Raw genomic sequence first — 13,454 nt, forward strand, 5'->3', positions numbered from 1 at the left:
TCATTACCTAAATATTCATTCGCAGGGCCGGAGCATAAAATTAATTATTCACTCGTAGGGCTGGAGTGCAGAATTATGACATTTCCCGGCTCCACGTACCTGACCCAGGAGAAAGTGCCCAGAATTTGGAGGCTGTAGGATGCTGAGGCGGGCTCTGTGTTCCAGTACTTTACTGAAGTTATTAAAAATGAAATACAACTAAATACTGCCCTCACCCCTCAAACCCCCTTACTCCCACAATTCATCACGCCCCATTGATGCCAAACTATGCCACCCACTCACCACCCCGGCCCCCTCATACCTGCCCCCCCTCTACTACCCCCATGGCTCATAAGAACATAAGAAATAGGAGCAGGAGTAGGCTATCTAGCCCCTCAAGCCTGCTCCACCATTCAATAAGATCATGGCTGATCTGATAGTGGGTTCAATTCCACTTACCCACCCGCTCCCCATAACCCTTAATTCCCTTAATGGTTAGAAATCTATCTATCTGTGACTTAAACACATTTAACAAGGTAGCCTCTACTGCTTCATTGGGCAGAGAATTCCAAAGATTCACTACCCTCTGGGAGAAGAAGTTCCTCCTCAACTCTGTTCTAAATTGACTCCTCCGTATTTTGAGGCTATGCCCCCTAGTTCTTGTTTCCATTGTAAGTGGAAACAACCTCGCTGCTTCTACCCTGTCTAGCCCCTTCATTATCTTATATGTCTCTATAAGATCTCCCCTCAACCTTCTAAACTCCAATGAGTACAGGCCCAGTCTACTCAATCTCTCCTCATAAGCTAACCCCCTCATCTCTGGAATCAACCTGATGAACCTTCTCTGTACCCCCTCCAAAGCTAATATATCCTTTCTTAAATAAGGGGACCAAAATTGTACACAGTACTCTAGGTGCGGCTCACCAGTACCCTGTACAGTTGCAGCATGACCTCCCTGCTTTTATACTCCATCCCTCTCGTGATAAAGGCCAACATTCCATTTGCTTTCTTGATTCCCTGCTGCACCTGCAAACTGAGTTTTTGTGATTCATGCGCAAGGACCCCCAGGTCCTTCTGCACAGTAGTATGTTGTAATTTTTCACCGTTTAAATAATAGTCCATTTTACTATTATTCCTTCCAAAGTGGATAACCTCACACTTACCAACATTATACTCCATCTGCCAGATCCTTGCCCACTCACTTAGCCTATCCAAATCTCTCTGCAGACTCTCTGTGTCCTCCACGCAATTTGCTTTCCCACTCATCTTTGTGCCATCCGCAAACTTTGTTACCCTACACTCGGTCCCCTCCTCCAGATCGTCTATGTATATGGTAAATAGTTGAGGCCCCAGCACCGATCCCTGCAGCACGCCACTAGTCACTGATTGCCAACCGGAAAAGCACCCATTTATTCCGACTCTCTGCTTTCTGTTAGATAGCCAATCCTCAATCCACTCTAACACTTTACCCCCAACTCCGTGTACCTTTATCTTATGCAGCAACCTTTTGTGAGGCACGTTATCGAATGCCTTCTGGAAATCTAAATACACCACATCCACCGGTTCCCCTCTGTCAACCGCACTCGTTATATCCTCAAAAAGTTCCAGTAAATTAGTCAAGCATGACTTTCCCTTCATGAATCCATGTTGCATCTGCTTGATTGAACCATTCTTTTCCAGGTGTCCTGCTATTTCTTCCTTAATGATAGATTCCAGTATTTTCCCAACTATGGATGTTAAGCTAACGGGCCTGTCTACCTCCTTTTTTAAACAGTGGCGTTACATTAGCTGTTTTCCAATCAGCTGGCACATCCCCAGAGTCCAGTGAATTTTGATAAATTACATCTAATGCATTTGCTATTTCTTCTGCCGTTTCTTTTCGTACCCTGGGATGCATTCCATCCGGACCAGGGGACTTGTCTACCTTTAGTCCCATTCGCCTACCCAGCACTACCTCTTTAGTAATAGTGACCGTTTTAAGGTCCTCACCCCCTACAGTCCCATGACCGTCAATTATTGGTAAGCTATTTGTGTCCTCCACTATGAAGACCGACACAAAAAACTTGTTTAAGACCTCGGCCATTTCCTCGTTTCCTATTATTAAATCCCCCATCTCATCTTCTCAGGGACCAACATTTACTTTAGCCACTCTTTTCCATTTTATATATTTGTAAAAACTTTTACTATCAGTTTTTATATCTTGTGCTGGTTTACTTTCATAATCTATCTTTCCTTTTTTTCCCGATGCCAAACTAGGCCTGGCATATATTCCCATGGCCTTTTATAGCCCCTGTGCCAACTTAGTGCCAACTGATGCCAACTTATGCCCCTGCCAACACCTTTTGCCCTTATTTCATCCATCCCAACTCACTTCGAGCAAACCTTAGGCAAATCTCAGGAGCCATGCTGACATAAAATAATATGTCTATTGATGATATTTAAAAATATATACTTCTGATTTTAAAAATCCAATACATTGAAAGTTCTTTAACTAATCTCTCATGAAATCAAGCATTTCACTTAAGTACTTGATCCCTTATGAAAACAAACATTTCTATCTATAACTAATTGAACACTTAACAGGCACACCACTTGTTTGTAAAATCAGTCACACCGCACAAATCCTATAATGATAACCCTCAGGCCGATGTCCTTAAACATCACATTTTTAAAAAGAGTTAAATCCCTTGACAGATTTGACAATTCCTGAGGTTTGACAGTTCCAATGAGTTTCAATAGTGCTTTGACAGCTCTTTGGCAGTTCTTTGACAGCTTAAGAGTTCTTTGACGACTTTACAGTTCTTTGAGAGCTCTTTGCCAGCATCACAGTTCTTTAACAGTGTGCACCATTATTTAACAGTTTTGTAGATCTTTGATGGCTTTGACAATTCCAATGAGATTATGTACCTTTTTTTACACACATTCAGGTCTAATTTTAAAAACTCCACCAAAAGTGTCCTGGGTCCATAGCCAAAATATAACCTCACCAGTGAAGATCGCGTTTGGTCTCCCATCAATGGGGAAGCCCCCTGGGGGGGCAGGGGCAGGCAGTACCCCTTAGGCACTTCCATCCCAGATTCCTGACAGTGCCAGCCTGGCACCCTGGCTCTGCCAGCTTGGCACCCTGGCAGTGCAAAGGGACAGGGCTTAAGGGAAGGGGTGTGGGCTAAGGGGATCAGTGGGGCCTGAAGGGGGTGTGGCCTGAAGGGGAGGCAAGGCATAGGGTACTGTGTACTCTGCATTGGGGATCTCCAGGATGATGATCAGCGGGAGGGGGGGTGGGGCGTCAGAATTGGGGTAGCAAACGCCTGGGGTGGGGGAACTCGAGGTGGCAACTGGGGGCAGCAATTAGTGGGGGGAGTGGGGGAATTGGGACGGCAATCGGTTGGGGGAATTGGGAGCAGCAATCGCCTGAGGGGAAAATCGGGGGTGACATTTGATCTGGGGAGGTTGCGATTGGAGGTGGCGATTGGGGGGGTCACGATCAGGGAGCAATTGTGAGGCCGTGTTGCAATGTTTGAGGGGTGGGGGGAATGACAGATTCCTAGGGCACTGTGTACACTTTATTCAGGGCACTGGGAGATCTTGCATGTGCAAGCGTGCTCTCGAGCAGTCAGCTTCCTGGCGTGAATGGACCCCGGCCATTCCATCTACAGGCGAGAATCACACTTTGCCTCATTTCTTTTTTGAAGTGCCATCTGATTGCGACTGGAAGCTCACCTAATGTGCACGATTCTCTCCTTTTTTCACGCTCATTCGGCCTTTTGAATTTTTTTGGCAGGATTGCCTCCATAAGATCCCGAGGGACTTGATATAGTGGATTTTCTTTTAATTCGTTCGTGGGACATGGGCGTCGCTGTCTGGCCAGCATTTATTGCCCATCCCTAGTTGCCTGAAGGCAGTTGAGAGTCAACCACATTGCTGCCGCTCTGGAGTCACATGCAGGCCAGACCAGATAAGGAGGGGAGATTTCCTTCCCTAAAGGACATCAGTGAACCAGATGAGTTTTTCCAACAATCGGCAATGGTTTCATGGTCATCCTTAATTCCAGATTTTTTTTAATTGAATTCAAATTCCACTATCTGCCATGCTGGGATTCGAACCGGCTTGGCTAATGATACCTGTGAGGAATGACTGAATCAGGGAAAGGTACAACTAGAGTCACATGAGCGCAAGTTGGTCATTGAGGAAACCTTTGGATTGATGAAGGTGGAATTCAGATGCCTGGACAGATCTGGGACAATCCTCCAGAGAAAGGATATCCAGAATGGCAAAGGTCTGCTCTGCCTTGCTCATTATAGCACTGTAGAGAGGACTGAAGCAGAACGGGGAGGAAGGTAATGATGGCTCTGCATCCTCAAGGGAGGAGAGGTGGAAGAGAACAAAGCATGAGAAAGAACAGGATGATGAGGCCAGGCTGCCTGTAGCCGCTCAACTAGCTGCCAGAGAAATCCACAACAAACTGATACAGGCATGATGCAGGTAACCTGAATGGGTGAAGTTATATGACACCAATGCTGAACCCACTGCATGCCACACTGTACAACCACCACCACCACCACACCACGCGCCCCCCCCCCCCCCCCCCCCCCGCCCCCGCTACACCACCACCAACCTCCCAACCGACATAAATAATTCCCACAATCAATAATCTCTCCATTTCATTCACACTCTTTGGCCGCACTCGGGTCGTACTGTTCGCAAAGCCGAAGGCCATTTGGCAGAGGAGAGTAACAATGGAGATGACTGGACAATGGAGACTTGAAATAAAGTTTGTAGCTCATTAACATTTTCAGTACATTTTAATGCACTCAAGTGAATCATCTTCCTACTTCTACATAGTGCTACCCTTGTAGCTTCAGCAGAACTAAGAGCAGGCTGCTTGCTGTCCCTTGCTCAGACAGCTGAGATGCTTGTAGAGGATGTGCTATGGGTTTTATGGCCCATGTACCTGTGCAGGTTCAGACTTGATCATCAGCATCAGGGATCAGTATGTGAGGCTCTGACTGGGGGAGTTGGGGAGGTATCTTCACTCTCATAGCCCGCCCACATTTTGCTGCTGCAAAGAAGTTGGACACTACTTTGCTGCACTTCAGCAAGTCACTGAATGGCTAAAACGAGGCTTTCCTGCATTCTATTATTTGGCTGACTCAAGTTGGAAGGGGTAGGATGGAGGAAGAGTTCTTAGAATGCTGTCGGGATAGTTACCTTGAACAGTATGTTACAGAACCGACAAGGGAACGAGTTATCTTAGATCTGGTAATGTGTAACGAGGTAGGTAGAATTAAGGATGTTCTTGTGAAGGACCCTCTTGGGTCAAGTGATCACAATATGGTCGAATTTCTGATACAAATGGAAGAGGAGAAAGTAGGGTCCCATACCACTGTCCTCTGTTTGAACAGAGGGAAGTACGATAGGATGAGGGCTGAATTGGCTAAGGTGGACTGGGAGAGCAGACTGGTAGGTAGGACAGCTGAGGAACAGTGGAGGATTTTTAAGGAGATCCTTTTCAGTACTCAGCAACAATATATTCCAGTGATAAAGAAGGGCTGTAAGAAAAGGGATAACCAGCCGTGGATAACGAAGGAAATTAAGGAGAGTATTAAATTAAAGTGACCAAAAATAGTGGAGAATCGGAAGATTGGGAAAACTTTAAGAAACAACAAAGAACGACTAAGAAAGCGATAAAGAAAGGAAAGATAGGTTATTAAGCTAGGCTAGCTCTAAATATAAAAAATGATAGTTAAAGCTATTACAAATATATAAAAAGGAATAGAGTGGCAAGAGTGAATGTTGGACCCTTGGAGGACGAGAGGGGGGATTTAATAGTGAGAAATGAGGAAATGGCTGAAACTTTAAATAAGTTTTTTGTGTCGGTCTTCACGGTGGAAGACACAAATAGTTTACCGAATATTGACGATAGAGGGTTGGTAGGAGGAGAGGTACTCGATACAATTAATGTTACCAGGGAGGCAGTGCTTGGTAGACTAACGGGACTGAAGGCGGACAAGTCCCCAGGCCCGGATGGAATGCATCCCAGGGTACTGAAAGAAATGTCAGAGGTAATAGCGGATGCATTAGTGGTTATTTATCAAAATTCGTTGGATTCTGGGGTAGTGCCGGCGGATTGGAAAACGGCTAATGTTACACCGCTGTTTAAAAAAGGAAATAGACAAAAGGCGGGTAACTACAGGCCAGTTAGCTTAACATCTGTAGTTGGGAAAATGCTGGAATCCATCATTAAAGAAGAAATAGCAGGCCATCTGGATAAGAATGGTTCGATTAAGCAGACGCAGCATGGATTCATGAGGGGAAAGTCGTGCTTGACGAACTTGTTGGATTTTTATGAAGATGTGACTAGTGGGGTTGACGGAGGGGAACCGGTGGATGCGGTGTTTTTGGATTTCCAAAAGGCGTTTGATAAGGTGCCTCACAAAAGGTTGCTGAAGAAGATTGGGTCACACGGATTTGGGGGTAGGGTGTTAGCGTGGATTGGGGATTGGCTATCCGACAGGAAGCAGAGAGTCGGAATAAATGGGTGCTTTTCTGATTGGCAGATGGTAACTAGTGGCGTGCCGCAGGGATTGGTACTGGGGCCTCAACTATTTACCATTTATATAGACGATCTGGAGGAGGGGACTGAGTGTAGGGTAACAAAGTTTGCAGACGACACAAAGATAAGTGGAAAAGTGAATCGTGTGGAGGGCGTAGAAGGTCTGCAGAGAGATTTGGACAGGCTGAGTGAGTGGGCGAGGATCTGGCAGATGGAGTATAACGTTAACAAATGCGAGGTTATTCACTTTGGAAGAAATAATAGCAAATTGGATTATTATCTAAATGGAAAGAAATTACAACATGCTGCTGTGCAGAGGGACCTGGGGATCCTTGTGCATGAGACGCAAAAACCCAGTCTGCAGGTGCAACAGGTGATCAAGAAGGCAAATGGGATGTTGGCCTATATCGCAAGGGGGATAGAATATAAAAGCAGAGATGTCTTGCTGCAGCTGTACAGGGCATTGGTGAGGCCGCAGCTGGAATACTGTGTGCAGTATTGGTCCCCTTATTTGCGGAAGGATATATTGGCCTTGGAGGGAGTGCAGAGAAGGTTCACCAGGTTGGTACCAGAGATGAGGGGTGTTGATTATGAGGAGAGACTGAGCAGATTGGGTTTGTACTCATTGGAATTTAGAAGGCTGAGGGGGGATCTTATAGAGACCTATAAGATAATGAAGGGGCTGGATAGGGTAGAGGTGGAGAGATTCTTTCCACTTAGAAAGGAAACTAGAACTAGAGGGCACAGCCTCAAAATAAAGAGGGGTCAGTTTAGAACAGGGTTGAGGAGGAACTTCTTCTCTCAGAGGGTGGTGAATCTCTGGAATTCTCTGCCCACTGAAGTGGTGGAGGCTACCTCGTTGAATATGTTTAAATCATGGATAGATGGATTCCTGATCGGTAAGGGAATTAGGGGTTATAGGGATCAGGCGGGTAAGTGGAACTGATCCACTTCAGATCAGCCATGATCTTATTGAATGGTGGGGCAGGCTTGAGGGGCTAGATGGCCTACTCCTGCTCCTATTTTTTATGTTCTTATGTTCTATTGAATATAGAAGACTGAGTATGCAATGCATTGGTGAGGGCAAGCATGCATGGTTACCTGCTTCATTGAAGCTCCATGCAGGCAGCTATTATTCCCATGGAAGTTGACATTAGTACAAAGGTGTGTGGCATCATGGCACATGCTAAAGATGGACTCCATCGCTCTCCAATGGTGCATTCTGCCTCTGGAAATGTTGACAATACCTCATTTGAGAATATAAATGCTAAGCCAAGGGTTAGCGTTTATATCCAGTTGAGCAGAGCTTGGAATATCCTGTTCCTTTCAACCAAATTGCAATCCCTGCTTCAGTATTTGCTGCTGCTCATCTGTGGCTCACTATGTGACAACTTAGCCACTGCTTAGAAGACTCCATCAAGTTGTACATATCGGCACTGGTGAAGAATGTGCATGATTTGTATGATGGTGCTTCCTCAGATTACACAACATCCTCTGAAAACTCTTTGACTTCCTCCACCACACACACCTTCATATTTGAAGGACCTGAGGAAATGAAGGACATAATTTAAAAATCACATGGGGAAAGGGTTCAAGGGCACTATTTTGGAGATGCTCATATTTCAGTTAGGGATGACAGCAAATCAATATGAGTGATTATCATTTGCCACATAATCCTGTCATCAGGGAATGGATTTTCCTTCTGGGGTTGAGGCACTAACATCAGAACCATATCCAGGTGCTGACCTGGCCAGCAATAGTCATTCAACATGATTTTCAAAGAAATGCCCAGAGAGTGGCTCCTGACACTGGAGGACCAAGGTGACACAGTGGTTAGCACTGCTGCCTCACAGCACCAGGGACCCAGGTTCCATTCCCAGCTTGGGCCACTGTCTGTGCGGAGTCTATACATTCTCCTCGTGTCTGCATAGGTTTCCTCTGGGTACTCCGGTTTCCTCCCACAGTACGCTCATTAGCTGCATTGGCCATGCTAAATTCTCCCTCAGTGTACCCGAACAGGCGCCAGACTGTGGCAACTAGGGGATTTTCTCAGTAACTTCATGGCAGTGTTAATGTAAGCTGACTTGTGACACGAATAAATAAACATAAAAATCTAGCAATAAAGGGACTGCGGTCTGCCAGTGCAGTAAGGGAGAAAGAGGGTGCCAAAAGATGGAGGTGCCCTCTTAGTATGTTCATTATTTTGTTCAAAAAGAAATGGTCACAGCTGCCAGATCACATTATGTAGGGAGACCCGCTACAGGCAGTGTGAGGCTACTGCTGTGGTTGTGTAGGTATTGCAGCTGAGACAGGGTGGCAAATTGATCCTGGAATGCCGACTTCTGCTTGCTTCTTCTTATTGATCTTAAATTACCTTTTTAATAATGTTAACAAGCCTGGTGGGTAGCTGTCATCCATCCTAAACAGCCTCCTTTAAAAATGGCCCAGAAGCAAACCAGTGTGCCAACCAGCTCTGGGAAATTCTGGGCTTGCCTGCCTTGTTTCCCTCCTTCTGGTCAAATGGCTAGCAATCACGAGAACATTGTGACAAATGTGTCTACAGACTGGTACCAGACCTGAAAATATGGGTGGGACTTTACGGCCTCGCTTGTCCCAAAATCATAAATGCCACCTGAGGTCAACGGACCTTTTCATTGTCCGCCCCTCGCCCGCTCCAGTTCCCATGGCGAGGTGGGGGGTAAAATTCTGACCTATGTCTTCAGGGTCAAGAGAGAACACTGACCAAGAGAGAAAAATAAACAAAGTTGTTACAGGTAGCCACAGATTTTTTAAATTCATGTACTAAGGTTCAGCCTCCTTGACAGGCACCACTCATGGCCAACATGAACATTATGGGCCAAATGTTCTCTTTCTGTGCTGTAAGGACTCAAATAGCTCTATGGCTCGGATACCTCAATGGGCAAATTGTTTTTCTATAAAGAAAGAAGTAGCTTGCATTGATTTACAGATCTATGACCTTTGCATAACCCAAAACAATTTGCAGGCAATGAAGTACTATTGGAACATGGTCACTGTAGCAATTTATATTAAAATTTCAACTTTTATGACATATCAATAATTCAATTGCTCTTCTAAATTAATTTAATTTTTAAGACTGAGTTTCCAGCACATATACCTTTCTGCAAAATAATGAAATAATTATTAATGAAAGCATTGTTAATTTCCAGGCCACGCTTAGATACTTCACCTGATATGCGGTATTCCATGGGCTCGTTGATAGATAGCCAATCTGACCATTATAGGTCTTCCAAGGTGCTAAGGAGATCACAGAAAGGGCGTTCAGTAGGCCACAGAGAAGAACCAAAGGTTTGTTCCTCAGATTTGAATTCATGTACAATTGAATAATTGTTAAAGCAATTATTATCTTTTCTTGAATGTTTCGATTAAGTTTGAAGGAATATCAGAATACGTTTAGTGTAATATAGAGGGTTTTTTTAAACATCTTTTACCTTTCTCTCAAAATACAATTTTAAGACACTGTGGTTAAAACCAATAAATGTAATTTGCAACCTAAGTAGAAAGAAAACAACTTAAAAGTTGCTCAAGTGCTACAAACATACATCGTTAGACAAGGTGAGGAAATGTGTGAAATTGATTTTTTAATTAAAGTGTAGAAAAATTACTGCCCAAAATCTGCTACATCGACTTATTGTTAAAAAAAGGACAAACTTTGGTGTATTTTGTACAGTTTAGTTTAATTATGTAGCAATTAACCTTACTATTTAACTTGAAATGAAAGTAGGAGTAACCCAAAGCCTTCTTATTTCGACTCTTATGCCTTAGTCCTTTAAAAGAAATCTTAAGCAACAGCAACAGAAACTATTCAAATTATTGTTTTCTGCAACAGAAAATACATCACCAAACAGTTTCATAAATCCTCTTTAACATTTGTACCTAAAAGTTGATTGAATATTTCAGAATTACCAGAAAGATGTAGGTTACATGAATTATTTCTTATGGAAAATTGCAACAGAGCCCCAATATTAACGCAGAGGCATGGGGGGAGCAGGGATTTACAGTTAGGAAGGATAGGTTTCCCTCATGTTCTTCCATTCAGTCCCATTTTTGGAATCCATAATAAGTACAGTTTTTAGAATCTATTTCTGAGCCACAGCTGAGAGCCAGGCTGGCTGTTGGACTATTAGGCCTGCAGTACTGGGCTGTAACCAGGGAGCCAGAAGGAGGAATGGAGAAATTGGGATTCGGATGACCATCAATGCAGAATTGGGGAAGATTAGGTTTTATAGGGAATATTATTGGGGTACTTGGAATAAATGGGCTCAGAGGACATTGATACTAAGGAGGACAGGAAGTTCAGGGGTCGAGAATATTTTGATGTTGGGATAAACTTGGGTGTTGGGATGACATCACTGGGGAGGCCAAATAGACTAAGATTTCCCTGGGGATGGGGAGGCATCAATAGGGAGGGCAGAGACATCAGAGGCCAGCGTGGGCATCAAAGAGACTGCTGGTAGAATTAAGTAGTTGAGACGAATATTGATCGGGGGAGCTGGAAACATTGGGTCACAAGGTATCAATGTGGGAGTGGGACTGGGAGAGATCAAGGGTCGGGGTGACACCAGTAGAGTGGGGTCAAGAGTGATTAAGATAGGATGGGACATTAATTTGGGGGCCAGGAGCAATTGGAAACCTTAATGAAGTTGCCGGAGAAGGCAGTGGAGGATATCTCAATTTGGGGCCAGAGAGATCAGAAGAAGAGGGGAGTGGATTGCAGAGGGTCAATAGAAAATAATGGATGGGTGCTGGGAGGAGATGGCAGGCCATGGAGGACATCAGAGGATATGAATTGAGAGGAGGTGAAATATCCAATTGCTGGGGGAGTTAACATTTCCTGGGTGGACCAGGAGAGAACTACTTCCTTTGCTAGCCCTCATGCAGTGCACCAACTGGTTCGTTGCACAATCATGGCTCATTTAGCTGCTGGGTCTCCAAGGCCCAGAAAACCTGTGACATGCAGAAACATTCAGATTTTTAAATGTGGGACCAACCCCTCCCAAGCACACTCCTGGGAATGGATTGGCCACCTGCCACCACACTTCCCACCAGTCTCACCTCCGTAAAAACTGCAGTGCATGAGTTTGAAATTGGTTGGGCTCGGACTGAGATATTTGCACTTTTAGTTTCCAGTAAACATCTCTACCCAAAAATTGGACAATTGAACAAGTGCAAAAGTGTAACTTGGTCATAGTGTGTCAAATAATATTGTTAATTCGCAATTTTGAGGATTAAATATAATAAATATTTTCGAATGTTGGAAGTTAGTGAGAAATTCTGGTGTCGAATTTGCGTAAAAAACTGGAGTAAATCCCGCTGTTTTTTTCAACGGGGGTTTCAAAATGAAACTCCCACACTGTGCACTGCAGAGTGCCTAAGCGTGAATCACGCTAAAATTCAGTGGGCGGGGCCTATTCCCACCTGAGAGGCCGGTAGCATAGCGCTGAGTGGGCCACTGCACATGCACCGATCTGTCAGTGCCGAGATCGGCACATGCACAGTGACCCTGCACTACTAGCCTCCCGATCGCTGGCCAGTCTCGGCCCCACCCTTAGACCACCTCGATGTCCCCCCCATCTGTTCCCCCCGCAGCCCCAAAATCCCGAGTTCGCTCCCCCCCACCGCAGCCTTGATCACCCCAGCAGGCTGCCCCCCCCCACCTCGATGGCCAGCCCCAATTGCTGTCCTCCCTCCCTCTGTCACTCAGCCCAAATGCAGAGTGGCAGAGGGACCCCCCACCCCCACTGATCTCCCCCAGAGGCCCCACCCCATCAGGCCCACCCCCAATTAGGCCCCACACTGATACCCAGTGGGCAATGCCAAGGTACCCCCTCTGCATTGGCACTTTGCCCCTTGGGCAGTGCCAGGGGGCCAAGGCTGACACTGCCAAGGTGGCAATGCCCAGGGGCTACCCCCTCGCCGCCTAACCCTCGGGGGGGCTTTGATGCCCCCCTTAACTCCAGCAGGGCCAGGCCGCCAGCTCCCTGATGTCAAGCGCGGAGCTCTCAGCGTCAGAAATCCGACTGCCGGAGACTCGCGGAAGCCGTGGCGCCCAGCGGGGAGCCCACGAAATGGCCTCCGCCTGAGTCTCCTGGCCCACTGCGCTATACAAGCAGCACAGCGGGCTGGGAGAATCGCCCCCTCTGTTTTTGGGTATTATATCTTGCACCTTTCTAAAGGTGCAAGATATAATAATGAAAAATTTAATACAAAGCTAATGTAAAAAATTTTAACTGGTTATTTCTTGCTTTCCACTTAATTTATTTGAAATAGCAAAATGAGAGGCTTATGGAATATATAGTTTGTCCACCAAACAACTACAATGGAAGATCATAAATTGTATTCAAAATCTTTGCAGATCTCCTGCTGAATATATGGAGGATGATTAGGAGAATCATTGTGGAAATTTGACCTTTTTTTCTGCATTTCAGATACAGACAATTGGTGATAAAGAATGGAGCAGAACTCAACATATTGGTATGCTGAGCAGCCATCAATTTGAGAGTGACACTGAAATGTCTGACATTGATGATGATGACAGAGAAACCATATTTAGTTCCATGGATCTTCTTTCACCTAGTGGGCACTCTGATGCTCAGACTCTTGCCATGATGCTACAAGAACAGCTTGATGCCATTAACAATGAAATAAGGTGACTACTGTTCTTTGGTCTATAAGCCACGATACATTTTAAGAAGGAGATATATTGGACCATAACTTTTGACCTCTTGGGCGTTGTATCTGGGAGGTACCTCCAAAGATGCACTGAGGAAGCCTCCACCTCTGCGACTTCCCAAAAGTTCCCAGCTTAGGATTGCACAGCAATTGCCTGGGAAGTGCTATCTTCCTGTTGGTAATTGCCCTGCACTGGGAATTCTCTGGGAGT

At 45.3% G+C, this 13,454-nt stretch overlaps 1 protein-coding gene across 1 annotated transcript in view; it reads left to right on the forward strand.

Moving 5' to 3' along the window:
• Positions 1 to 13,454, forward strand: part of ppfia2 (PTPRF interacting protein alpha 2) — a 411,670-nt gene that overhangs the window by 295,050 nt on the left and 103,166 nt on the right. Inside the window, exons 13-14 of the mRNA XM_078221160.1 lie at positions 9,721 to 9,859; positions 13,000 to 13,220. Coding sequence (XP_078077286.1) covers positions 9,721 to 9,859; positions 13,000 to 13,220 — 360 coding nt within the window. The remainder of the gene's footprint in view (positions 1 to 9,720; positions 9,860 to 12,999; positions 13,221 to 13,454) is intronic.

This window comes from Mustelus asterias, chromosome 9 (genome assembly GCF_964213995.1).
Source record: "Mustelus asterias chromosome 9, sMusAst1.hap1.1, whole genome shotgun sequence".
Taxonomy (NCBI): domain Eukaryota; kingdom Metazoa; phylum Chordata; class Chondrichthyes; order Carcharhiniformes; family Triakidae; genus Mustelus; species Mustelus asterias.